The 27211-nt window shown below is 44.3% G+C and overlaps 1 protein-coding gene across 1 annotated transcript in view; it reads left to right on the forward strand.

Moving 5' to 3' along the window:
- Window positions 1-27211, forward strand: part of LOC122564531 (CUB domain-containing protein 1-like) — a 112982-nt gene that overhangs the window by 51907 nt on the left and 33864 nt on the right. The window contains exons 4-5 of the mRNA XM_043719577.2: window positions 1083-1412; window positions 19721-19945. Of these exons, the coding sequence (XP_043575512.2) occupies window positions 1083-1412; window positions 19721-19945 (555 nt within the window). The remainder of the gene's footprint in view (window positions 1-1082; window positions 1413-19720; window positions 19946-27211) is intronic.

Genomic DNA, 27211 nt, shown 5'->3' on the forward strand with positions numbered 1-27211 from the left:
AGGATTCAATAACGAGAGGTCACACTTTCAAGGCGAGAGGTGAAAAGTTTGAAGGGGATACATGCGGCAAGTACTTCACACAGAGGGTGATGGGTGTCTGGAATGTGTTGCCAGCAGAGGTGGTAGAGACAGACACGGTAGATTCATTTAAGATGCGTTTGGGCAGATGCATGAGTAGGTGGGGAGCAGAGGGATACAGATGCTAAGGAATTGGCTGACAGATTTACACAGTACATTTGGATCAGCTCAGGCTTGGAGGGCCGAAGGGCCTGTTCCTGGACTGTAAATTTTCTTTGTTCTTTGTTCTATAACCTGGTGTTGTGTGATTTTTTTTTTTTAACTTTCTTAATTGAGGTATTGCTGGACTGGGAGCCAGGACTGATGGGTCGGGGCAGCACGGTGGCTCAGTGCTTAACACTGCTGCCTGTCAGTGCCCGGGTTCGATTCCAGCCTCGGGCGACTATTTGTGTGGAGTTTGCACATTCTCCCCGTGTCTGCGTGGGTTTCCTCCGGGTGCTCCGGTTTCCTCCCACAATCCAAAGACATGCATGCCAGGTGAATTGGCCATGCTAAATTACCCATAGTGTAAGGTGCATTAGTCAGGGGTAAGTCTGGGTGGGTTACTCTTCAGAGTGTTTGTGTGGACTTGTTGGGCCGAAGGGCCTGATTCCATACTGTTGGGAATCTAATAAAACAGCACTGTGGGTGAAATTAGCCCAAACTGTGTGCTCACAAAGATCGATTACCCCCACCCTTTCCTCTTGGCCCAATTAGCGCCACTTACATCCCTTGGACAGTTTTTGAAAGGATAGAGAGTGAGGTGGTTATGTTTGAAAGTATCGAGCAAAGTTCATGAGAAGCATCAAGGAAATTAAGTTCGCTGTCTTGTAAAAGTTGCGCTCTGAACCAATTGTATTTGAAACATTCATAGTCAAAGTGCCAAGTGGCGAGATGTGGTGGGATTGATCCCTTGGCTGGGGGTGAGGTCGGTGACAGCCAGTCTTAATGGATCTATTGCTTGATATTAATATAGTTGTTTGGAAGTTCTGAGATCTAACTACTTGTTTCTCACGTGATTCCAGAGTTCAGTGTTATCAATGTGAATCTGCAGCCAGGTTTTCCGGCCAACTTCCTGTCAGCTGATTGGCCCGATGGCTTTCCAAACGATGAGCTGATGTCCTGGCAGTTCTCCATCCCTTCCAACTACCATGCTAATGTCACCTATGAGACTTTGACCTTCCCACAGTGCATCAAGAGGAAGGCGGATGTGTACACAAGCCAGCCAGTCACTGGGAAAAAGGAAGGGAAACATCGAACAGATTTTGTTATAGTTTTACAGAACTGTGACATGGACCAGACAAGTCCCCAAGTGCTAACCTTTAGGTTCAGGGTTGATCTCCTTCAGCACAGAGGTAAGCATTCTCTCAGTTACTATGGTGTGGCTCTTTTTGAAGCCAGAAGGTGATGGATTGGCTCATTGAGAGCTTTTGGACTATTACAGATGGGTAACAATGCTGTGCCTGCCACTGATACATCACTCCAAGAATATATTAAAAATGGAAAGGATCTCACGGTCCCTCCATTAAATGATTGACCACTTCAGATTTGAATGCTAACATTGAATCTATTTCCACTGCTTTATCAGATGGTGCTTTGGAGATTGAAAATCGTTGTTCATTTCTTTTCAAGACTAGCTTCTCTTCAGGCACACTCTGACTTCAATTAATGTGGGTTGAGTCCCAGACTCTCCAGGATGGTACTGAGGGGCCGCCACGCGATCCGGGGGCCCGCTGCGCTATCCCGGGGGGTTTCTGCGCTATCCAGGGGGGTTTCTGCGCTATCCGGGGGAGGCTCTATCCCGGGGGTTTCTGCGCTATCCGGGGCGTTTCTGCGCTATCCGGGGGGTTTCTGCACTATCCGGGGAGGGCTCTATCCGGGGGGTTTCTGCGCTATCCGAGGGGCTGCTGCACTATCCGGGAGGTTTCTGCGCTTTCCGAGGGGCTGCTTTCCTGATGAGATATTGCTCTGATGTTCTGTCTGCCCTCTTGAAAACTTTCAGCCGTCTGAAACCGCTCCATAATGACAGATCATCCAACTCAGTCCCCTCTTCCTGCCTTGATCCCTTTACCCCTGAGAACTGTATTTAAATCCTTCCTGAAAACATTCAATGATTCCCCCTCCAACTGGTCTCTGTGGTAAGATTTCTGAAGACTCGCCACTCTCTCTGGTTGGAAACATTTTTCCCCATCCCACTCTTAAATGGCTTACCCAATATGCGTTTCCATCTTTTGGGCCAGTTTAAAGATCCCATGGATATCACTGTGAATTGTTCTGGCCAGTATTCCTCCTGTAACCAACATCGTTAAACATTTACTGGGTCATTGGCAGAATGCTGTTAGTGGGATCCTACTGTGCCACACATTTGCATCTCCTAATTATGCCAATGATGACAGTTCAATAGTATTTTGTTGGTTATGGAGGAGTTTGGGATGCTGTGAAAGGTGCTACAGGAATGCAATTCTTTCTTTGTGGTTACAGTTCTTCCAATCTTACTCTCTTACTTTCTTTTTCCACTCTCCCCATCCTTTGTGGTTTCGTCCCTACCCCAATACCAATCTATCGCTCTCTGACTGAGTAATGATCTGTTTCTCAGTCTCTCGTGACACTGTGCAACTGGGTTGTGGGAGATGGGTGTTGCTGCCTCCTGGTGAAGTGGCACTTTTACCAACCTATTTTCCCACTCTCCCTGTACTCCGGCAATCACTGAACATCTACATAACTGCTTTGGCTAAGCCTGTTCTCAGTTAATTGTTATCGCTGCCCGTTCAGAGTTTGCAGTTGTGCACTTTTGTTGGCATTTTACCCTGTTGCCACAGCAACATGAATTAATTTTTCTGTAATGTTTCTGTGCTCGCTTTCCTCCTAGCAGCTTATCATTGCGTGCATGTGTATGTGTACATGTGTGTGTGTGTATGTGTGTGTGTGTGTGTGTGTGTGTGTATGTGTGTGTGTGTGTGCGCACGTGAGTCTCTGTGTGTGCGCACGTGAGTCTCTGTGTGTGCGCACGTGAGTCTCTGTGTGTGCGCACACGTGTGTCCATAGTATTGTCAAACTGTCAGAGTTAGGGTTTGTCTTTGACTAGGCTGGGAGTAGCTCTCAGACGGGACTTGTGATCTACTTGGAACATGGTCAGTCCATGGTAAGGTGTCAGCACCTGGACGTGACGAGAGGTTTATGTTTTGCACCGGTGAACACAAATGACAAACTTTGATTTGCAATTTGCAGTTTTCTTCCTGCTTTCTGTTCTCCCCGACCCAGTTGACAGGTGCTGAGTATGATGTGGGGGAGGGTGCGGGGGTGGGAGAACAGCGAGTGCAGCTGAGAGTGAGAGAATGTGAATTAATGTGCCCAGATCAGTCTCCTCTCTCTGCCTCTCAGTAAAAAATCAACATCGCTGTATCAACAGAGGCAGTTGTTGGAGTTGATTCACTAACTCGTCCCCTGCACCACCCAGGCTCCATTAAGCATGACTGATTGGGAGATGGGAATGATTCACACCTGACAATGAATAGCTCTTTTGTGCCGGGAGATGAGACTCTGTAGCTTTGGAGCCTTGCCAACTATTTAATATGGTGGCTCCCCTCCCACTCTGTGTGTCAGTCAGGATCTCCTACCTCCTGCTCCTAGGCCTGGAATTCCTGTCAGAAACACCAGGAAAAAAGGAGGGGAAGTGACATTAGGAGAGTGTGCCTCTGTTCCTTGATGGTGCCTCTGTTCCTTGATGGTGCCTCACAGTGCCAGGGACCCAGGTTCGATTTCAGTCTCGGGCGACTGTGTGGCATTTGCACATTCTCCTCGTGTCAGCATGGGTTTCCTTCGGGTGCTCCAGTTTCCTCCCACAGTCCAAAGATGTGCAGGTTAGGGCGGACTGGTCATGCTAAATTGCCCATAGTGTTCAGGGATGTGTAAGTTAGGTGCGTTAGTCAGGGGCAAACGTAGGACAAAGGGGGGAATGGATCTGGGTGGGTTACTCTTCGGAGGGTAGGTGTGGACTTGTGGGGCAGAAGGGCTTGTTTTCACACTGTAGCGATTCTATGATTCTCTCTTCGGTCATGACATGGATCTCTGGTGGAGAACGTTCCACCTAGGCCTTCCAGTTGCTCAGAGGGTCAACGTGCATCAAGCAGGTATGGATTTGTTGACTTCTGGTTTGGGAAGTCACTCCTGCATGTGGAACTCTGAGGCGACAGTGAGAATCAGATGGCACCTCGCCCATCGAGATTCCAGCACCGGAAAACGGCCTCCGAATGAGAGGCAAGCCATTTCTGAGAATTTAGAATTTTCCAAATAAAAACTGAAATAAAACTGCGGATGCGGTAAATCTGAAACAAAAATAGAAATTGCCGGAAAAGGTCTGGCAGCATCTGTGGAGAGAAATCGGAGTTAAGGTTTCTGGTCGAGCAACTCTTCCTCAGAACTTGAGAATTTCTAATCCTGTGAGCTCAACCTGCCATGGTGGGATTTGAACCCAGGTCCCCAGAACATTAGCTGAGTTTCTGGATTAATAGTCCAATGCTAATACTACCAGATCATTGCCTCCCCGTCACGTGACCATTGCCTCAAATAAATATAAGAACCAGCATTCTGCTCTTAACAAAATTGGCTATTTATTACAAGTGATCAGACCCTAGCTACAGGTAAACAATCATGAACTGTTGGCATGTAGTTAACTGCTAGTTAAAACTTTAATTCCTTGATCAACATGGTTTTTCACAAACACACAAGGCCGGGGGTGGGGGGGAAGTGTGGGAAACATGGGTGTTATGGATAAAGGGAAAGAATGGGAAATCAGTTGAATGGTTCTTGTTCACCAGGCTTGTTGAGATGGTTTTAGTGTTGATCAGAACACTGCTTATTGATCTTCCTTCTCTAGATGTTTTCACTAGAGAAAGCACAGGCTGACTGATTCTAAAAGGTATGATCCAGGATCAAAAAACACTGAATTAAGGTGATTGACAACAGAAACAATGGCAAAATAAAACAAAAAGCTTAATTTACAGCAGGCTGTGGTTAGGATTGGAGTGCGTTCCCCGAGAGTGTGATGGCGGCAGATTCTGTTGTGACTTTCCGGTCGGAGTCGGGATAATTATCGGGAGGGGAATTTTCAGGGGTACAGAGGAAAGGCGGAGAACTGGTCAGAGGTGAGCTGATCCTTCACGGAGCCAGTATGTCACAACAGGCCAAATGGCCGCCAGCTGCGCTCTGACTATTCTGAATGTGAAGGTGTGTTTAAAATGCCGATTGGTTTCAATATTATCTACAACTCTCCCGGCCTTTACCTTAAACTGAATAGGATTGTGAATTTAATTTCTCTCCTCGAAGGATAATACAAACTGCATTCATTTTGTTTACAGCATTATAATTCATCCATCATAACATGGAAAGGCAGATTATTAATTATCTCGATTAGTTGATCTGACAAGCTGGATTCTGTGAGGTTGCTTTCTCTTGTAGGGAAAACTAGAACTGGCGGGTGATGGGGGAACAGTTTTTAAAAATGAGAGACCTTTCTTTTTAAAATTGAAACATTTTTTCACTCCAGGGTCATTGGACTTGGAATCCCCTTTCCCAGCGGAGGCTGGGTCAGTGAATGTATTCAAGGCTGTGTTTGACAGATGTTTGATGAATAGTTAAGGGAGCTGAATGTTATGTTGGGAGGGGTTTTTTTTTGTGGAGAGAGGGGTGGTGGGGCAGCAGACAGAAAAGTCAAGTTGAGATCCCAACTAGATCAATCATGTTCTCTTTGACATGTGGAGAAGTCTGAACGCTCTTCTCTTGCTCCCAGAGGCTCGTGTTAATAATTCACTGGATTAAAGAACCATACATCTTTAAATTAATCTGATAGGTTCCGATAACCCCTCATGACCAAGGGTTTGGAACCTGGAGACCATGGCCTAAGGGTAGGGGCCACCTGGATTTACAATTTTCAAAGCCAGGACAATTTGACAAAACTACGCCCTTTGCTGAAATGAGGTAGTTTTTTGTTTTAATCAAGCTGTACATGTGTGACTCGAGTCTTGGGCCCCTGGCCATGAGGTCGGGACACTACCACTGTGTCACCAGATTAATCATCCCCAGCCAGTCTTCTCTCTAATTGTGAGGAATATAGATTGCAAAGGAGAAAACATAATGAATGTAAAACACCATGCTGAGTGTGAGTAAAATGCAGCTGCATTTGTAGATGAAAGTCCATCGCCTTTGTTCTCTTCAAGATAGAGTGCTGTCCTGATCATGATTTGGAGATGCCAGTTTTGGACTGGGGTGGACAAAGTTAAAAATCACTCAACACCATATTATAGTCCAACAGGTTTATTTGGAAGCACTAACTTTCTGCAAAAGTACTTGCAGAATTACATTTTTGCTTTGCTCAAAAACTGCATGAATCCATGTAAGATTCCGTAAATCCGTTTTTTAGATTAGAATCAGTCTGACCATTGTGGCACAGTCTGACACAGGGCACCTCACACCTTCAATGCATTATCTGGGCCGACATGACACCTATTGTTAAAGTGCACTTGAGAATGTAACTATTAAAAATGTTTTGCAATTTACATATGAAAGAACTGAAACCAACTTGGTCATTCTAAAAGATGAGAGACTTAACAAACAATCCAGGTCTTTTTCAATATATAATTTCAGTTACATCACACTGTAAACTTGTGCTATAAATTATGTGTCTTACAATCTTATTCTCCACAACCACCTGATGAAGGAGCAGCACTCTGAAAGCTAGTGCTTCCAAATTCACCTGTTGGACGATAACCAGGTGTTGTGTGATTTTTAACTTTGTCCTGATCATAGCTGACCATCTCCATCAACACCATTTCTCCTCACTATCGCTAAATCTCTTGATGTCTTTTGTCTCTCGATCTCTGTCTTGAACATACTGACTGAGTTTCAGCACCCTCTGGGATAGAGAATTGTATAGATTCACCACCCTCGAAGTGAAAGAATTTCTCCTCATCTCAGTCCCCTTTTTTATTCTGAAACTGTGCTCCCATTAGCAGACACAACTTGTCCGTTTCTGTACTGTTGAGCCCTATAAGAATTTTAATAGTGACTGTGCTTAGTTAGTCTGTTGAAAGTGTGAACACTGTTTCTAGCTTCAAACTTAAAAAGGGAAGGTATATGTGTTGGAACATGTAGCACTGTAATGTAAAAATCTTTGTAATGAATCACTCCCCAAAATCTCTTAAAAATGTATTGAAAGGTGTCGGAAATGAGAGTGAGAGAGAGGGGCAGAATTTGGAACAGCGACAATTCCGTATTTGCTGACAATCATGATTGTCTTTCGGTTTGTAACACCCTGTTCTGTTCAATTTGTTAGCTTAAAACATTTTCTTCCCAAATTGAGTAATTGGTATTCTTTGGAAAGCAAAGTCTTAAAATAGAAAAGCAAATAGTTAACTTTGAAATAGAAGATAGATGCCAGTCTTTAGTAACATTGATCACATTCTCTTCATTGATAAAGCATGTGTATTTACATGTGAGAGTACTGGAAAATGTTCAAATAAATAAAGTCTTCCCCTGTTCCCAGAAAGACATCGACATACTTTCAAATCAGAACTTGCTCAGGCTTTCCTCTTAAAGAGAGAGGATAATGTTGGGCATACCTAAAGTCTTCGTTCAATGTTATGGTACGACTGTATTTTCAGCTAGTTACTTGTTTTCCCATAATGTTCAGCTTTTATTTTTGGGCTCCTCTTATTATTTTTGTCTACTCATGGGCCTGGCTGGCTAGGCCACTGTTGATTGTCCATCCCTGGTTGTCCTCTAGAAGAAGGGCTCATGCCTGAAACGTCGATTCTCCTGCTCCTTGGATGCTGCCTGACCTGCTGTGCTTTTCCAGCAACAACATTTTCAGTTCTGTCCTCTAGAAGGTGGTGGCTGTCCATCTCCTGCAGTCCATGGGTTGTAGGGATCCCCATAATGCTATGAGGAAGAGAGTTCTAGGATTTTGACTCAGCAACTCTGAAGGAGTGGCCAATATATTTCCATTGGGGAACTTGCAGGTGGTGGTGTTCCCACGTATCTGCTGCCCTTGTCCTTCTAGATGGAGGAGGTCACAGGTTTGGAAGATGCTGTCAAGAGACTTGTGAATGAGCATCTCGGCGTGTGTATTGAGGGATGTGTTAAAGTGTAAGCGAATGTCTAGGAAGTTAATTCAAAACACTCGACTGTAAGCAACAGTCCCTGCGAGTTTCCAGCCAGGAAGAAATTTCCAAACTTTAAACCACCAGAAACCATGAAGAAAATTTCCCCTTTAAGTCTGACATATTGAATTGCAAGTCAGAACAGTCATGTGTGACCACAATCCACAGCAGAACTATCCTCATTCTACATGTTTATTCTTGACTGGTTCTGATGCAACATTACATTCTAATGAACAGATCACTAGCCAACTTTGCTTGCAGCTTCAGTGTTAGATTCCAGTTTAGTTAGTTTATAGAAGCTACAGTTCCTTTTCTGAGCTCCAGTACAAGAGCAAAGCTAAAGAATTATGGTGCAAGAGATGCTTCCAATTCAGATAATTCTGGGTGCCCATATTTAAATACTCTCTATAATTATAAAGTGAGTTCATCATTCGACAGAGGGTAAGGATAATGAGCAGGTATTCTTAATTGGCAGAATATGACTGACTGGTGGTGTGCCGCAAGGATTTATGATTGGGCCTTGACTATTCACAGCATTTATTAACAGTTTAGCTGAAGGGATAGGAAGCTACATATCCAAATTTGCTGACAAGCCAAAGATATTTGTCATCGTAATATTATACTTCCATTTCTGAACTTACAAAGAAATTTTAATAGGTTAAGTGAATGGACAAACTATGGCAAATGAATTGCAGTGAGGATAAATGAAAGGTCACAAAGATCCTAAAGGACAGCGCTGGTTACTTTATAAATATTACAAACTGTGGAGGTTCAAACAGACGGGGAAAGGGGTGCCTCTTTCCAGAGGATGTCAGACCTGCTGAGATTCTCCAGCACTTTCTGTATTCCATCTATTTTTGAAGACTGAGGTCTGATTTATTTGACAGTATTGCAATGATAAGGGTAGAACAGAGAGAGTAGTTTGGGAGGCATTGTTTCTGCTAATTGGAAAGTCTAAGGGACACAATCAAAATTAGAATTGTTGTTCACAGGAGTGAAGTTTTCAACATAGACAGGGTGGTAGATAGTCAGAGGTCTTTCTGCCAGCAGCAGTTGATTATAACATAAAATACAGGAGCTGAAGTAGGCCATTTGGCCCACTGAGTTTGCCCCGTCATTCTTTGAGATCTTGGTTGATCTAATAATCTTCAACTCTACTTTTCTGCCATTTCCCCATAACCCTTGATTCCCTTCCTCATTAGAAATACATCTCAGGGCTGAACATACTTAATGACCCCAGTCTCAACAGCCCTTTAGGATGAAGAATTCCACAGAAATTCTTGCTCATCTGTCAGAGACTGAGGGGTGACCTTATAGAGGCTTATAAAATCATGAGAGTTATGGATAGGATAAATAGACAAAGTCTTTTCTCTGGGGTGGGAGGTTCCAGAACTAGATGGCATAGGTTTAGGGTGAGGGGGGAAATATATAAAAGAGACCTTTAGAGGCGACTTTATCTCACACGTATGGAATGAGCTGCCAGAGGAAGTGGTGGAGGCTGGTACAATTGCAATATTTAAAAGGCATCTGGATGGGTATATGAATAGGAAGGGTTTGGAGGGATATGGGCCGGGTGCTGGCAGGTGGGACTAGATTGGGTTGGGATATCTGGTTGGCATGGACAAGTTGGACTGAAGGGTCTGTTTCCATGCTGTACATCTCTATGACTCTGAGTCTGTCTTAAATGTGTGACTCCTTACTCTGAGATTATATCGTCTGGTCCAATACACTCCCACAAAGGGAAGAATCTACACTACCACGCCTCATAACCCTGTCAAGGCCACTGATGTTGGATCAATTATTTATTAAAACTCAAACTAGTTCATAAGAGTTTTGTCAAAGGGAGTAAACAAGATAGGACAAAGTGAAGTATATGAGATTATGCTGATCAACTATGATCTCCATGAAAAGCAGAGTGAGCTGAAAAGTCTAAGCTTCCACTCCCTTCATCACCGATGCTCAGTAACAGCAGTGTGTACCATCTACAAGATGCATTGCAGAAATCCACCAAGACTGCCTAGACAGCACCTTCCAAGCCCATGTCCATCACCAACTAGAATGACAAGGACAGCGCATACAAGGGAACACCATCACCTTCAAGCTCCCCTCTAAGCCACTCATTATTCTGACTTGGAAATATATCTCCATTCCTTCAGTGTCATTGGGTCAAAATCCTGGAATTTCCTCCCTAAGGGCATTGTGGGTCAGCCTACAGCACGTGGACTTCAGAAGTTCAAGAAGGTAGCTCCCCACCACCTTCTCAAGGGGCAGTTAGGGACCAGCGATTCCCAGGCCCCATGAACGAACTTTTTTTTAAAATCACCTCCGGTTCCTACAACAGGACAAATTGTGTCTCCTTCTAATTGTCAAAAGAGATCTGAACAGCTATATCAAATAAATTCTATTTTCTTGCGGCTGAGTTTTTCAAAAATCCGTTGCCATGGTTACTCAGCAGCAGAGAGGTTGAGAAAGATAACAATCAAGGTCAATTAAAAATACTTCAGTGCTGCAGCACCCGCAGGGTTGAAATTAACTACTTGATTTTACTATCCTAATATGACACTTTTGTTTCATCATTTAAATATAATTTCTACATGTTGATGAAGAATGAAATAAATCTTTGACCTGCTCCAGGACCTGGTGATGCAATTTGAACAATATGTAAGCTTTTCCCACACTAACTATTTGTGGTTTTATTTCAACTTGGCCATTGGAAATTGAAGGGACATTTTCAAAGGTGGCGCAATGGGTATTGTCCCTGCCTCTGAGCTAAAAGCCCACTCCTAGACTTGGTGGCCCAACCGGTCTTGCATCCACCTACATCTCCTTCTTACACCTATCAACAGCAGGAAGTTGAGAGTGGGAGAAATTTCTGATCAGCCATGTGATGAAAAGTGTTCAATTCTTGATCATCGCTTCCAATCAACTAGCTGCAGCATTGCTGAGACATTTTGTTGCACATCCAGGAGTTTGAGGTCAAGGAGAAGGCAAGGTCAGGAACTATCTTCAGTTTTAATAGACCACACTATTTATTACATATAGAAATGGAAATACTACAACACACAATATTCAGGGATATATCAGGCTCTAAAGTTAGTTATATTATGAAAAGACTATTCCATAGACTCTACCACATATTTCTAAATGGTGTCCTCCACATGGTTGTGTTTTTAATATCCACTTGGCTTAGACTTAAGACTTCTGCTAGCCTCTTCCTTAACTCCATCCATACTGTGCTATTTATGCCCATTGAGGAGCAGTTCCTTAGATATCATCGCCCATCTGCTCCAGGGTCCTAAAGCCTTTACACAACAGTTGCCACAGCCACTGTAATTGCACTGTAATTGCCCTGTGAACTGTGACACAGGGCCTTTAAAAAGAAATGAGACACCTATTACAATTTGTAATCTGTTCCAATAATTACCTTTTATTTTATTGAAATGCTTCTATCTCAGTGCTACCTCAGACCTTACAAGGGCAAGGTATATGCCTCTTTAATATTCTGGACTTGATGAGATGGGATCTGAGAAAGACAACTGTATCAATGAGGCAGAAAACTCAGAAAGGGATCATGCTGTAAGGTTGAGTGAAATAGGAGTTGATGGGAAGGGTGAGGGCAGTAATAAATTAAAAATACTATACATGAATGCACGAAGCATTAGAAATAAGATGGATGAGCTTGAGGCAATTTGGAAATTGGCAGATACGAAATTGTGGGGATAACTGAGACGTAGCTTCAAGTGGACAGGGCCTGGGAAATGAATATTCAAGGCGACACGTGCTATTGTAAGGACAGACTGATGGGCAGAGGGGGTGGGGGTGGCCCTGTTGGTAAAGGATGATATTCAGTCCCTTGCGCGGGGGGACCTAGAAGCAGGGGATGTCGAGTCTGTGTGGATAGAGCTGAGAAATACTAAGGGTAAAAAGACCCTCTTGGGAGTTATCTACAGGCCCCCAAACAGTAGTCTGGATGTCAGATGTAAGTTGAATCAGGAGCTGAAATTGGCCTGTCGCAAAGATGTTACTACAGTTGTTATGGGGGATTTTAACATGCAGGTAGACTGGGAGAATCAGGATGGTATTGGACCTCAAGAAAGAGACTTTGTGGAGTGCCTCAGAGATGGATTCTTAGAGCAGCTGGTGCTGGAACCGACCAGGGAGAAGGCAATTCTGGATCTGGTATTGTGTAACGAACCAGAATTGCTCAGGGACCTCGAAGTGAAGGAGCCATTGGGAAGTAGTGACCATAATACAATAAGCTTCAATCTGCAATTTGAGAGGGAGAGGGTACAATTGGAAGTGACAATATTTCTGTTGAATAAAGGGAACAATGGAGCTTTGAGGGAGGACCTGGCCAAAGTTCAATGGTGCAATACCTTAGCAGGGATGAGAGTGGAGGAACAATGGCAGATATTTCTGTGTATAATGCAGAGGATGCAGGATCAGTTCATTCCAAAAAGGAAGAAAGATCCTAGGAGGAGGCATGGGTGGCCGTGGCTGACGAGGGAAGTTAAGAAACATATAAAGTTAAAAGAGAAAAAGTATAACATAGCAAAGATAAGTGGGAAAACGGAGGACTGGGAAGCTTTTAAAGAACAACAGAGGATTACTTAGAAGGAAATACGCAGAGAAAAAATGAGGTACGATGGTAAACAGGCCAAAAATATAAAGGAGGATAGTAAAAGCTTTTTTAGGTATGTGAAAGGCAAAAAAATGGTTAAGACTAAAATTGGGCCCATGAAGACAGAAACAGGGGAATATATTACGGGGAACAAAGAAATAGCAGAAGAATTGATCTGTGTTCACTGGGGAAGACACAAGCAATCTCCCTGAGGTAACAGTGGCTGAAGGACCTGAACTGAAGGGAATTTATATTTGCCAGGAATTGGTGTTGGAGAGACTGTTAGGTCTGGAGGTTGATAAGCCCCCAGGGCCTGATGGTCTACATCCCAGGGTACTGAAGGAGGTGGCTCGAGAAATCGTGGATGCGTTGGTGATTATTTTCCAGAGTTCGATAGATTCGGGATCTGTTCCTGCGGATTGGTGAGTGGCTAATGTTGTACCACTTTTTAAGAAAGGTGGGAGAGAGAAAGCAGGAAATTATAGACCAGTTAGTCTGACCTCAGTGGTGGGAAAGATGCTGGAGTCTATTATAAAGGATGAAATTATGACACATCTGGATAGTAGTAACAGGATAGGTCAGAGGCAGCATGGATTTATGAAGGGGAAATCATGCTTGACTAATCTTCTGGAATGTTTTGAGGATGTAACTCTGAAGATGGATGAGGGAGATCCAGTAGATGTTGTGTACCTGGACTTTCAGAAAGCTTTTGATAAAGTCCCACGTAGGAGGTTAGTGAGCAAAATTAGGGTGCATGGTATTGCGGGCAAAGTACTAACTTGGATTGAAAATTGTTTGGCTGATAGGAAACAAAGAGTAGTGATAAACTGCTCCATTTTGGAATGGCAGGCAGTGACCAGTGGGGTACCGCAGGGATCAGTACTGGGACCGCAGCTTTTTACAATATATGTTAATGATATAGAAGATGGTATTAGCAATAACATTAGCAAATTTGCTGATGATACTAAGCTGGGTGGCAGGGTGAAATGTGATGAGGATGTTAGGCGATTACAGGGTGACCTGGACAAGTTAGGTGAGTGGTCAGATGCATGGCAGATGCAGTTTAATGTGGGTAAATGTATGGTTATCCACTTTGGTGGCAAGAAAGGAAAGGCAGATTACTACCTAAATGGAATCACTTTAGGTAAAGGGGCAGTACAGAGAGATCTGGGTGTTCTTGTACACCAGTCAATGAAAGTAAGCATGCAGGTACAGCAGGTAGTGAAGAAGGCTAATAGCATGCTGGCCTTCATAACAAGAGGGATTGAGTATAGAAGCAAAGAGGTTCTTCTGCAGCTGTACAGGGCCCTGGTGAGACCACATCTGGAGTACTGTGTGCAGTTCTGGTCTCCACATTTGAGGAAAGACATTCTGGCTATTGAGGGAGTGCAGCGTAGGTTCACAAGGTCAATTCCTGGAATGGCGGGATTACCTTACACTGAAAGACTGGAGCGACTGGGCTTGAATACCCTTGAGTTTAGAAGACTGAGAGGGGATCTGATTGAGACGTATAGGATTATTAAAGGATTGGACACTCTGGAGGCAGGAAACATGTTTCAGCTGATGGGTGAGTCCCGAACCAGAGACACACCTTAAAAATACGGGGTAGACCATTTAGGACAGAGATGAGGAGAAACTTCTTCACCCAGAGAGTGGTGGCTGTGTGGAATGCTCTGCCCCAGAGGGCAGTGGAGGCCCAGTCTCTGGATTCATTTAAGAAAGAGTTGGATAGAGCTCTCAAGGATTGTGGAATCAAGGGCTATGGAGATAAGGCAGGAACAGGATACTGATTAAGATTGATCAGCCATGATCATATTGAATGGTGGGGCAGGCTCAAAGGACAGAATGGCCTACTCCTGCACTTATTGTCTATTGAGATTACCTCCGTTTCAATGGTCTGCTTGCAATAACTAATGTGATTCAATACCTTATTGTCAATCATTCTTCAGTTGGAAGACGATGACGTTGCAGGTTGAGGAGGCAGGATTTCTGTTATTTACACCTGGATGAGTTCATCTGAATTCCATTAAGGGGTGTCTATTGAACTCCTGCTGGAACTCCAGCAGGAATGCTGAACCATTCTCATTGGCAGAAAGGTCAAGAAACAAAGGTCAGAGAGTAAAAGTGATGAACCAAAGAATTAAAGGCAATGTAAGGGCATAACTATTCTTTTTCGGGCATGGAGTGACCAGATTCTGAATGGCATTACCTGAGCGTGTGCTTGAGGCTGGTTCGATCAAGATTTTCAAAATGACGATTATCTGAAGAAAAATTAGTTGCTGTGGTGGAAAGGTAGGGGTGGACGAGAGTGATGAAAATTGCATGAGTCTTGCAAAGAACTAGCTGCTGTGCTATAACAACTCTGAAATTCAGTCCACTCAGAAAACATCAAGATTTCCGTTTGCCAATTCTATGTTGCCTTGAAAGTCTGCCACTTCCGTAAACATGGTTCCATTGAGTAGAGCAGAGCCCGTGGTCCTGTTCACTTGTAGCAGTCAGAGCAAGGGCTCAGCTCCTTCAGAGAGGGCAATCAGGCCTTCAGGTGAATGGTATTGGGGCCTAACATGAGGGAAGAGGAGACTTCAGGCCAGGATTAGTTTCTGAGGGGAAAAAAAAAGACTGCATTTACTTTCAAATAAATATTGGAGATTGTTATTTCATCAGAAAAGTCTGTCAGAATGGTTTCACAACAAATTAAGAATTGAGAACAGTAGACCATTTAGACTCTCAAGCCTGCTCCACCATTTAACAAAATCATAGTTGCTCTGATTGTGGCTTTTGGAAGAACAACATGTTGATAGTGTATTGACCTCCTTTTTGATGTTCGTCTGGTTATAAGTGTGGTCATTAAAAGGTGACAGATAATGAAGGTAACAGGAAGTAATGTTTGTGGACAGGAAGTGTATGTTCGGCAATAGTGATTTTTTTTTTAAAGTGTGTTCTGTCAAGAGATGTGGGTAACACTGGCTAGGCTAGCAAATAGAGCGGCTAGCATTGCTACCTCATAGCACCAGGGACCTGGGTTCTATTCCAGCCTTGGGCAACTATCTATGTGGAGTTCAACGCATTCTCCCTGTGTCTGCATGGGTTTACTCCAGTGCTCTGGTTTCCTCCCATGTGCAGGTTGGGTGGATTGGCCATGGGAAATGTGGAGTAATGGGGAAGGGATCTGGGTGGGATACACTTCAGAGGGTTGGTGTGGACTTGTTGGACTGAAGGGCCTGTTTCCATACTGTAAGGATTCAATGAAATACCCATTCCTCATTGACCTTGAGAGGGCAGTGGTGAGCCACCATTTTTGATCCACTGCAGCTCATATGGTGAGTGTTTAAAAAACTTGTTACTTCTCATGTCATTAATTGCCCTTCATGAAAAATATTTAATCTTGACTACAAAAAATTCAAAAAACAAAGTTCTCTCTTTTCCTTGAGCAAGTCTTCAGTCCCAATCTATGGTATCATAAATAACTCCTGGTCATTCTGATCAGGCAGCTGATTCTTCGATAACTTTCTAAAAAGAAAGAAAGGAAGACCATTGGTTTTATATATCATGGGGCAGAATTACCAGCTGCCAGTTCCCCTCTGAGTCAGTCACCATCCTGCCTTGGAAATATGTTGACGTTCCTTCAGTGTTGCTGGGCCAAAATCCTGGAACTCCCACCCTGAAGCGTTGTAAGTGTTCCTGCACCAATGGGACTGCAGCTAGTCAAGAAGACAGCTCACCACCTTCCCCCGAGTAGTTGGGGATGGGCAATAAATGCTGGTTTAGCCTGTGGTGCGCCCATCATCTTGTAAACAAATTACGAAATAATCCGTCACTAAATCACTGGGCTGGTACCTGCTCCTCCTAACCCACAAAAATACAAACTGAAGACTGGGACAGAAATCCCTGGTCTGGGCTCCCAGCTCTCCCCCAATTCCCCCCCCCACCCCCCTCACTGAGGAAGAGTGGGCCTTGGACATCAGTTATTGGACCCTGACGCTAGGTGTACCTGAACCTCATGGACTCCAGAGATCCAAGAAAGCAGCTCTCTACCACCTTCTCGAGGGCAAATAGGGGTGGGCAGTAAATGCTGGCCCAGCCAGTGATGCCTACATCCCAAGAATAGTTCTTTAAAGCAAAAAAAGAGCCCCAACTCATTGAATAGCCAATCAAATCCATTTGAAGTGTATCGTCTGTAATAGTTTATTTAACCCCAGCAACCAAATTGCTCGCAGCAAGTCTGACAGGAATGTGACAATGACCCCACAATGTGTTTTTGTGAAGTTGTTTTGGAGTTCAGTATTGAGCAGGACACTGCCCATTAGTTCCACTGGGATCTTTCAGATTCATTGCAAGGGCAGGCAGGATCTTGCTTTCACATCACACCACAGAGACAGAACTTCTGACACTCCCAAAGTACAGCACCGTGGGGTCAGCCTGGATTTTTTTTTTAACATTTGGGTCCTGGAGTGGGATTTGACTCCAAAGCCTTTCAACTTGGGGGCTACCGACCGAGACCCACCTTGGGCCAAACCTTAAACACTTTGTTGCCAAATTGAGTGCTTTCAATGCCTTTAGTTTAGGAATAAATGATGCACGTCTGGACTGTTCCAGTCTTTTGAAGGACTCACACTGTCTGGAAAGACTCTGAATCATTCTGACTAAATCTACATTGACATTTAAGGGCATCTCCTGTTCGAAGTAAACCAGCAATTCAGACTTCACAATACAATCATCAAGCCAACTGACTGTATCCAATGACTTTTTTTCTTTCAAATTAACTCTACTGCTTCAGCAATGTGGGAGTTGGAACAGGGAAAGGCCATTCGGCCCTTTTAGCCTACTCCACCATTCAATAAACTCCTGGCTGTTCTAATTGTGGTGTTAACCTCATTTTCCTGTCTGCCCCCTCCCCCACTCTGCCATAACTCTCTTGTCTATCAACAATCTGACTCATCCTCAAAACAATTTTAAAAACCCAGCCTCCACGACTTTGAGGAAGAGAATTCCATACTTTAAAAGATTAGGCACTGACGAACTGCTCTCGTTGGAGAGAGACGATTGGTGATGGTTTAACCTGAGGGGACAGATTATGAAGGAGAGTCCTTTAACATTAATCTCAGATGGCGTGGGTATTGAACCAACATTGTTGGTGTTCGTCTGTATCATAAACCAGCCGTCCATCCACACTGTCATAACCCTCTAAGAGAAAATACTTCCCTTCAACATCTTCTTAAAAGGAGGATCCCTTATTCTTAAACTGTGTCCTCTCGTTTTAGTCTCTCTTTCAGGATGAAACATCTTCCCACTATCCATTCTATCCAGTCTCCTCAAAATCTCGATGTTTCAATAACATTTACATGGATTGAATCTTGCACATCCTCAGTATGTACTACTTTAAGCAATTAAAATAGTAAAAAAAAACCTAGGTACACATTTGTCTCAACTTCTCTGGGAGCTGTATTGGAAATCAGACCAGACTATTTCCAAAGTCAGTGCAAAAGTTAAAGATTTTTAGAAGTAATATTCAAAATCCCCCAATTTACCTGATTTCTGTACTTAACAAGAATCACTATTTATTAAAAGTAACCAGATTCTAATCTACAGGTAAAACATGACATTGAACTATATCAATTATACAAATTCAGTGCCTTACAAATGCCCCCTTACACACAGAGAGGAAAGTTTATTCACTCATGGAATGAGGGTGTGTCTGGCTAGGTCAGCATTAATTGCCCATCCCTAATTACCCAGGGGGCAGTTAAGAGTCAACCACATTGCTGTGGGTCTGGAGTCACATGTAGGCCAGACCAACAGATTTCCTTCCCTAAAGGGCATTAGTGAACAGATGGGTTTTTCCTGACAATTAGCAATGGATTCATGATCATCATTAGATTCCTAATTTCAGATATTTATCAAATTGAAATTCCACCTCCGCCATAGTGGGATTTGATCTCCGATCTCCAGGGCATTAGTTGAGTTTCTGGTTTAATAGTCCAGCGATAATACCACACGGCCATTGCTTCCCCCATGACCTGATGGGGGAAAAAGGGCAGAGTGGAAGTTGGGTAAATAGTTCTGCATATTTTCACAAGATCTGATGGTTTGCTTCTTGCTGACTGAAAGGTTTCGTCTCGACATTTCTTTCTCCAAATACTTCCCCTTGATTTGCAGGGGTACAGGGTGGCTGGATCATTTCTGAAAGGTCTCTGATTTCTCCAATTCACAGTCACAACTTGCAGCATCTGCTGAATTTTTCTTCACACTCAAAGTGGGTCAAAGCAGAAAACCAAGAGAGGGACCCGTGGTTTCTGTTCTGATCTATCATATTTCTGTACTCAAAATAGAAACCTCGTTCTGGTGAAGAGTCACATTGGACTCTTAATGTTAACTCTGTTTCTCTCTCTCTCCATAAATACTGCCAGACCTGCTGAGTTTCTCCAGCACTCTCTGCCTTTATTTCAGATTTGCAGCACCAATAGTGTTTAGCTTTTAGCTTCTCTGTCTTGTTCACATACTTTCTCAGTGTGATGAGGGTTTCTGCCATTCCCACCCTCATAGACAGGGAGTTTCAGATTCCTACCACCTTCTGGGTGGGGGGAGAAAAGATTTTCCCCACATTTTCTGTAATCTTCCTGCCCTTTCCCTTAAACCTGTGCCCCTTTGTCATTAATCCCTCCATCAAGGGCCAAGATTTCTTTCTGTCTGCCTTACCTGTGTTCCTGATAATTTTATACATCATACCTTCAATTGTAGCTCACCCAAAAATGAGCTGTTTGGTTACACCTAGCAACAGTAAGTCAGCCGGGGAGGGCTGACATTGATCTAATTGATTTTCTGTTCAAAGAAAGATGCAAATATATTCCGGCAACTCTCCTGAATCTTCTTGTTTGCCGTCCTGCAGAGAGTTATGAAATCAAAGTGAGCGAGGGTGATTCGATCATATTTAAGCAGATCTCTGAGACGGCTGGGGTTGCCTTTCCCCTGCTTTGTATCTGCACCTCTCCCGAGCTGACATCCAACTGTGGCACCGAGTTGCGATTGGAAGGTGGAGATCACACGAACATCTCTTTCAACTCCAGATGCGACCCGACACGGGATGTCATTGTGGAAGCCACCAGGAATATCTGTAAGTGTTTCTTATCTTTGTGGGATTTGTTGGAAAATGTGACAGCTGAGGTCGCATACCCCCCCCCCCCCCCCCTCCCTCCCCCGCTGCCCCCCACTTTTGGAGCTTACTCAGAGCTACACAAGTGGCTGGAATAAAGCTAGGGGCAGGATTGTAAGACCCCACTGGAGTTATGAACAGGGGTGGATGGGGCCTCATTTACCAGCACTGGCTGTAGTGCCTCCCGAAGATGCCATTCGGTCCTTAGAACCCAGCTATTTAGAGTCTACATGAATGACTTGGATGCAGAGATAGAAAGTTCTGCAGCTGAATTTGCGGCCCACACAAAAATAGACAGGATGGTAAATTGCAATGAGGAAATACAGTGGAAGTGATCATGTGTTTGGAAGGAGGCTTGGTGAATTTCCGCGGTGATTGGTATAAACTGCTGCTACTCAGTATTAGAGGGAGAGGGAGTGGTTGTTTGTGGATGTGGTGCCAATCAAGTGGGCTGCTTTATTCTGCTTGGCATCGAGCTACCTGTGTGTTGTTGGAGCTGCAACCCATCCAGGTAAGTGGGGAGCATTCCATCACACTCCTGACTTGTGCCGTGTAGACAGTGGACAGGCTTTGGGGAGGCAGGAGCTGAGTTACTCGCTGCAGGATTCATAGCCTTTGACCTGCTCCTGTAGCCATTGTGTTTATGTGGCAAGTCCAGTACATCCTGAAGCTGGATGGATTCTAGGTGGCTCTCTCCCTCCAAGCGCCAGCCCACTCTCCTTCATTGGATAGTGAGCCCATCTCCAAATCAATTGAGGGAGCGGCTACACAAATTCCCAATAAGTGACTTCTGACCCACCTTCCCATTCGAGAGTATTTAGGACCATTCCCAACCTCTTACACAGTGCAGCAGAGCCCAGGTTAGCCCATTGTGCCAGTACAAATTCTTCGAAAAATGCATTGAATTGAAACAAAATTCTCTGCTCTGTCCCCCGTTGCCCTGCAGCTTATTTTTCCTTTATAGTTATGTATCCAATTCCTTCTGCTATTGCCAGATGCTGGATTCATGATTATAACAACCCATTGTGTGTGAATATTGCCAGCTCTCCCTTTTTGACTTGATGTTTACTTTTCTCCATCTGTCACTCCCACCCCTTGTTAAAAGATTCCTGTGAGTTTGCCGAGTAATTCAAACACTGCGGCTGGCAGTATGTTTCTGTAAAGGGAGGAGGGTGGTTGACGAAAGCAGCTTGTGTTTATACACCCTGCCTCCCCAAAAGGTGCTTTTCTTGTATATTTTGAATCCACGTTCCTGGTGAGATCGGAATAAGTCACAGCTGGCATCGATGCCGGAGTGGAACATGGATCTCTCTCTATCCCCAGCAGTAACTGACTGCCCCAAGATTGCCAACAAATAATGAAACTCCAATAGTTACACCTCTCGCTTTGTAGACTCACCAACGCTGGGGGGCAGGGGGAGATAGGCGAGGAGGCAGCATTGTGATAATGCCACCAGACTAATAATTCAGATGAAGGGCTTATGGCCGAAACGTCGACTCTCCTGCTCCTCAGATCTGCCTGACCTGCTGTGCTTTCCAGCTTTTGATTCGATAATCCAGAACGCCAGGCTAATGTACTGGGGTCATTAGATCAAATCCCACCACAGCAGATGGATAAAATTTGAATTCAGTAAAAGTCTGGAATATCACAAAAAAGCAAACCTAATGATGACTGTGAAACCACTGCCAATTGTCAGTGAAAATGCATCTCGTTCACTTATATTCTGTGGAAAAGGAATCTCCTGTCCTTACCTGGCCTGGTCTGCATGTGACCATAACAATGTGGTCGACTCTGAAATGTTCTCTGGGCAATTTGGGGCAACAGTAAATATTGTCCCAGGGAGTGATGCCTATATGAATGAATTAAACAGGAATTGTGTACAGAGCTCCCATTGTGGTCAGTTTTGAAACCATCTACAGCTACAGCACAGCAGAAATTCTTGAATGAGGTGGGGTAGTGGTTTAAAGATTCATACTGGTCCATATCTAGCAGGAGCATGATGGTTGAGGAGGTGTGGTCCAAGAGAACTATTGAAGAGCAAACACAGCTTTGAAGTGATCTGTGTGTTTGGAGAAGCAGCTGCAACCCAGTGATTCACGCTGACAGGTATTTCTGTAATTTGTTCATGGCGTGTGGTTGGACCAGCCTTTATTGCCTGTCCCAAAACTGCCCTTGGGAAGGTGGTGGTGAGCTGCCTTCTTGAACAGTCTGAGGGGTGTAGGTAGACCCACTATGCGTTAAGGAGGGAATTCCAGGGCACAGCCCCCTGGCGATATGTTTCCAAATCGGGATGGTGTCAGATTCAGAGAGAGATGCAGACTGTGTTTGTCCCTAATGCCCTTGTCCCCCTGTGGCTATGTGTATACTGTCTAGAATGAGGGGACTCAGTGCTGCAACTACAGCATTATAAGTCTGGCCTAACCGATGCTTTATAGACATTTATCCTCTGCTTTTGTCCCGTACAATTGGACCCTTACCCTGTGATTAATTTCAGATACACAGTGTTGTTTCCAAATGCACCTAAGCCCTTTCCATGATATTAGAATAGAATCCCTATCATGCAGAAACAGGCCATTCAGCCCAACAAGTTTAGCTACTTGATAACCCTGCGTGTTATCAGCCACCTTTCCCTTCTCGTACTCCAGCAACTGACCAGGTCTCTCAATCCCACCTGCAACCACCGGTCCCTTCCCACCCAATCTGGGACTTGACAGGGACACAGCTGGGAGGACGTTTCCCTTCACGGGAGAGTCTAGAACCAGAGGGCATCGCCTTAGATTAAAGGGGCACCAATTTAAGACTGAGATGAGGAGCAATCTCTTCTCTCTGAGAGTTGGGAGTCTTTGGAGCTCCTTGCCACAGAGAGCTGTGAGGTCCTTGTGTATATCTCAGGCTGAGATAGATTCTTGATCAGTCATGGCACCAAGGGTTACAGGGAAAGGGCAGAAATGTGAGGAATGTCAGATCAGTCACGATCCTATTGAATGGCGGAGCAGGCTCGAGGGGCCAAATGGCCTATTCCTCCTATTTCTTAAGCCTTTTAAATTCCAGGCCACACTGCATTACTCTGCTAACAACCTGCCTGGTGCCTCTGGCCATATTTGATAATGTCTTATTTCTGTTTACAATCGTGTTGCTGTCCTGTCACAAGCCAAGCCTCACTGACCACACTTGCCTTTCTCCTTGCCTCATCACCAGTTTAATCGGTCTGGGTTTCATTTCGAGTTTCATCCTGCCGTTTCTCATCATTCCCTCTCGGATCTCAAAGACGCAACCCCCTGTTCGTATTGTGCGAGCACCTGATTTTCACATTGTACATTTGTACAACATCTTGTACTGCATCTGTTTTATGAAGCCTGATCATTTTGTTGCCTCACTATTTCCAGTCACTGAGACAAGATCAATAAAAGGCACCCAGGATGGGAATTGAATTAGGAGCTTTTAGCAACGATGACTGCCTCAGGGGATGGCCTTTTTAGATTAAAATTGAATGAGTTAGGGAAGTTTAAAAATAACTGGATACAACTGAGATTAAGCAGCTGATTAACAGCATGCTTGAGCAATCTTTGTTACCTGAGGATAAAACGTTTTTTTTCTTAAAAGGTTGAGCCGATTTGAAACTGAGCAACTAGTTATTCCTGATTTTAAAACAGATATTATAACAGGATTAACTATGATGTTAGCAAGAACAGGAAGGCATGGCGATAAATTGGGAAAGAGGGAGGTGCAATGAGACCTGGATGTCCTTGTACATCACTCACTCAGGGTGCAGGTGATAAAGGTAAATGGTTTGTTGGCTTGCACTCGCTCGGGTACAGGAGCAGGAATGTTTTGCTGCTGGCCTTGGTGAGACCACAACTGGAACATTGTGTGCAGCTTTCATCTCCTTATCTGAGGAAGGATGTTCTGGCTCTGGAAGGGGTGCAACAAAAGTTTAGCAGACCCATTCCTGAGATGGCAGGAGTTATGTTTCATTTAAGACCATATTCACTGGAATGAGGGCAAATCCCATAGAATTCTAACAGGACTAGATTGGGTAAATGCAAGAAAGATGTTCCCGATGACTGGCGTGTCCAGAACCAGGGGTCAAAGCCTAAGGATATGGAGTAGGCAATTAGAACTGAGGTGGGGAGGAATGTGTTCACTGGTGAGTCAGTGGAATATTCTACCACAAAAAGCAATTGAGGTCAAAACATCGAAGGAGTCAGATATGGTACCCAGGGCCAAAGGGATCAAAGTTAAAAATCACAGAACACTTGGCTGATGACTCCTGATGAAGGAGCAACACTTTGAAAGCTAGTGCTTCCAAATAATCCTGTTGGACTATAACCTGGTGTTGTGTGATTTTTAACTTTCTACAGCCCAGTTCAACACCGGCATCTCCAAACCATTAAAGGGATCAAGGGTTCTTGGGAGCAAACAGCAACAGGGGACAGAGTTGGATGATCGGCCATGATCCTATTGAGTGGTGGAGCAGGCTTGAAGGGCTGAATGGCCTACCTTTGTTCCTATGATCCTGTAAAATGCCAGGAATACTCGGCAGCTCTGGGAGCATCTGCAGAAGCAGATTGGAGTCGACAGTCTTCCGTGAGAATTTGGAAAAGTTAATGTACAAATATGTGAACTCTGAGCAGAGATAAGGACACACAGCACTTTCAGCCTGCTGTGTCATCCGAAGGTACCACAGCTGATCTGATTCCTCCATGTTCTCACCCACACACCCCGCCCCAATAACCCTTCACCCTTTGTTTATCGAGAATCTACCGACCACTGCCTTAAAAAAAACATCCAAGACTGGAGGATTGGAGGGTGGCTAATGTTGTCCCACTTTTTAAGAAAGGAGGGAGAGGGAAAACAGAGAATTATAGACCAGTTAGTCTGACCTCAGTGGTGGGAAAAATGTTGGAGTCAATTATAAAGGACGAAATTGCGACCCATCTGGATAGCAGTTTCAGGATAGGTCAGAGTCAGCATGGATTTATGAAGGGGAAATCATGCTTGACTAATCTTCTGGAACTTTTTGAGGATGTAACTCTGAAGATGGACAAGGGAGATCCAGTGGATGTAGTATACCTGGGCTTTCAGAAAGCCTTTGATAAAGTCCCACATAGGAGGTTAGTGAGCAAAATTAGGGCACATGGTATTAGGGGCAAAATACTGACATGGATTGAAAATTGGTTGGCTGACAGGAAACAAAGAGTAGTGAAAAACGGCTCCCTTTTGGAATGGCAGGTGGTGACCAGTGGTGTGCCGCAGGGATCAGTGCTGGGATCGCAGCTTTTTACAATGTACATTAATGATATAGATGAAGGTATTAAAAGTAATATTAGCAAATTTGCTGATGACACAAAGCTGAGTGGCAGGGTGAAATGTGAGGAGGATGTTAGGAGAATACAGGGTGACCTGGACAGGCTAGGTGAGTGGACGGATGCATGGCAGATGCAGTTTAATGTGGATAAATGTGTGGCTATCCACTGTGGTGGCAAGAACAGGAAGGCAGATTACTACCTAAATGGAGTCAAGTTAGATAAGGGGGCAGTACAACGAGATCTAGGTGTTCTTGTACATCAGTCAATGAAAGCAAGCATGCAGGTACAGCAGGCAGTGAAGAAAGCTAATGGCATGCTGGCCTTCATAACAAGAAGAATTGAGTATAGAAGCAAAGAGGTCCTTCTGCAGCTGTACAGGGCCGTGGTGAGACCACAGCTGAAAATTGTGTTGCTTGAAAAGCGCAGCAGGTCAGGCAGCATCCAAGGAGCAGGAGAATCGACGTTTCGGGCATTAGCCCTTCTTCAGGAATGAGGAGGGTGTGCCAAGCAGACCTTGGAGAGGGAGGAAGAGAGCTTCTTCAAGGAAGGCAAGTGAGACCACACCTGGAATATTGTTCACAGTTCTGGTCTCCGAATTTGAGAAAAGACATTCTGGCTATTGAGGGAGTGCAGCGTAGGTTCACAAGGTCAATTCCCGGAATGGCGGGACTATCTTACACTGAAAGATTGGAGCAAATGGGCTTGTACACGCTTGAGTTTAGAAGGCTAAGAGGGGATCTGATTGAGACGTATAAGATAATTAAAGGATTGGACACTCAGGAGGCAGGAAACATGTTTCCGCTGATGGGTGAGTCCTGAACCAGAGGACACAGTTTAAAATTAAGGGGTAGGCCATTTAGGACAGAGTTGAGGAGAAACTTCTTCACCCAGAGAGTGGTGGGTGTATGGAATGCTCTGCCCCAGAAGGCTGTGGAGGCCAAGTCTCTAGATACTTTCAAGAAAAAGTTGGACAGAGCTCTTAAGGATAGTGGAATCAAAGGTTATGGGGATAAGGCAGGAACAGGATACTGATTAAGGATGATCAGCCATGTTCATAATGAATGGTGGTGATGGCTCGAAAGGCAGAATGGCCTACTCCTGCACCTATTGTCTATTGTCTATTGACTTTGTATGCACGGCCTTTTGAGGAAGAGAAACCTCATATCCCTCTGTGAAGGAAAAATATTCTTCTCAATTCTGTCCTAAGTGGATGACCCCTTCTTCTAGAACCTCCCATATTCACCCAGTAAAGCCCTCACAGGACTTATATTTTTTTTTTCTTTATTCATGGGATGAAGGCATCATTGGCTAAGCAGCATTTATTGCCCAGAAAGCAGTTAGGAGTCACCCACATTGCTGTGAGTCTGGAGTCACATGTAGACCAGACCAGGAAGGATGGCAGATTTCCTTTCCTAAAGGGCATGAGTGAGCCAGATGGGGTTTTCTGAAAATGGATTCATGGTCATCATTAGATTCTTAATTCCAGATAAGTATTGCTTTCAATTTCCACCATCTGCTGTGGCAGGATTTGAAACCGGGTCCCTAGAACATTACCTGCGTCTCTGGATTAATAATCCAACAAAAATACCAGTGGGCCATCACCTCCCCTTATGCAGAATGTTAGAAATGTAATGGGTTTTAAGTGGGTAAAATGGGGTGAGGTTGGAAATAGAGACAAGATGAGGGCGGGTGGAAGACAGGATTAATTAAATAACACGAAGAGCAAGCAGGAAATGGAATGCACCAAGACAAAGAAAACCAGGTCCAGAGAAGGTGTGATTGGCAGCATAACCAGGTGCTGCCTGGAAACGAGTCCATGGGAAAGTGATGCTAAGATCAGTGTGTGCAATGGAAATGGAACAAGCCCAAGTGGGGCACTTGGGAAGGTGCAGTCTTTTTGATTGTAAATTGCTGAGGT

Source organism: Chiloscyllium plagiosum, unplaced genomic scaffold, assembly GCF_037043375.1.
Source record: "Chiloscyllium plagiosum isolate Xiang-an unplaced genomic scaffold, Cpla_swu_hap1 HiC_scaffold_34, whole genome shotgun sequence".
Classification (NCBI taxonomy): Eukaryota; Metazoa; Chordata; class Chondrichthyes; order Orectolobiformes; family Hemiscylliidae; genus Chiloscyllium; species Chiloscyllium plagiosum.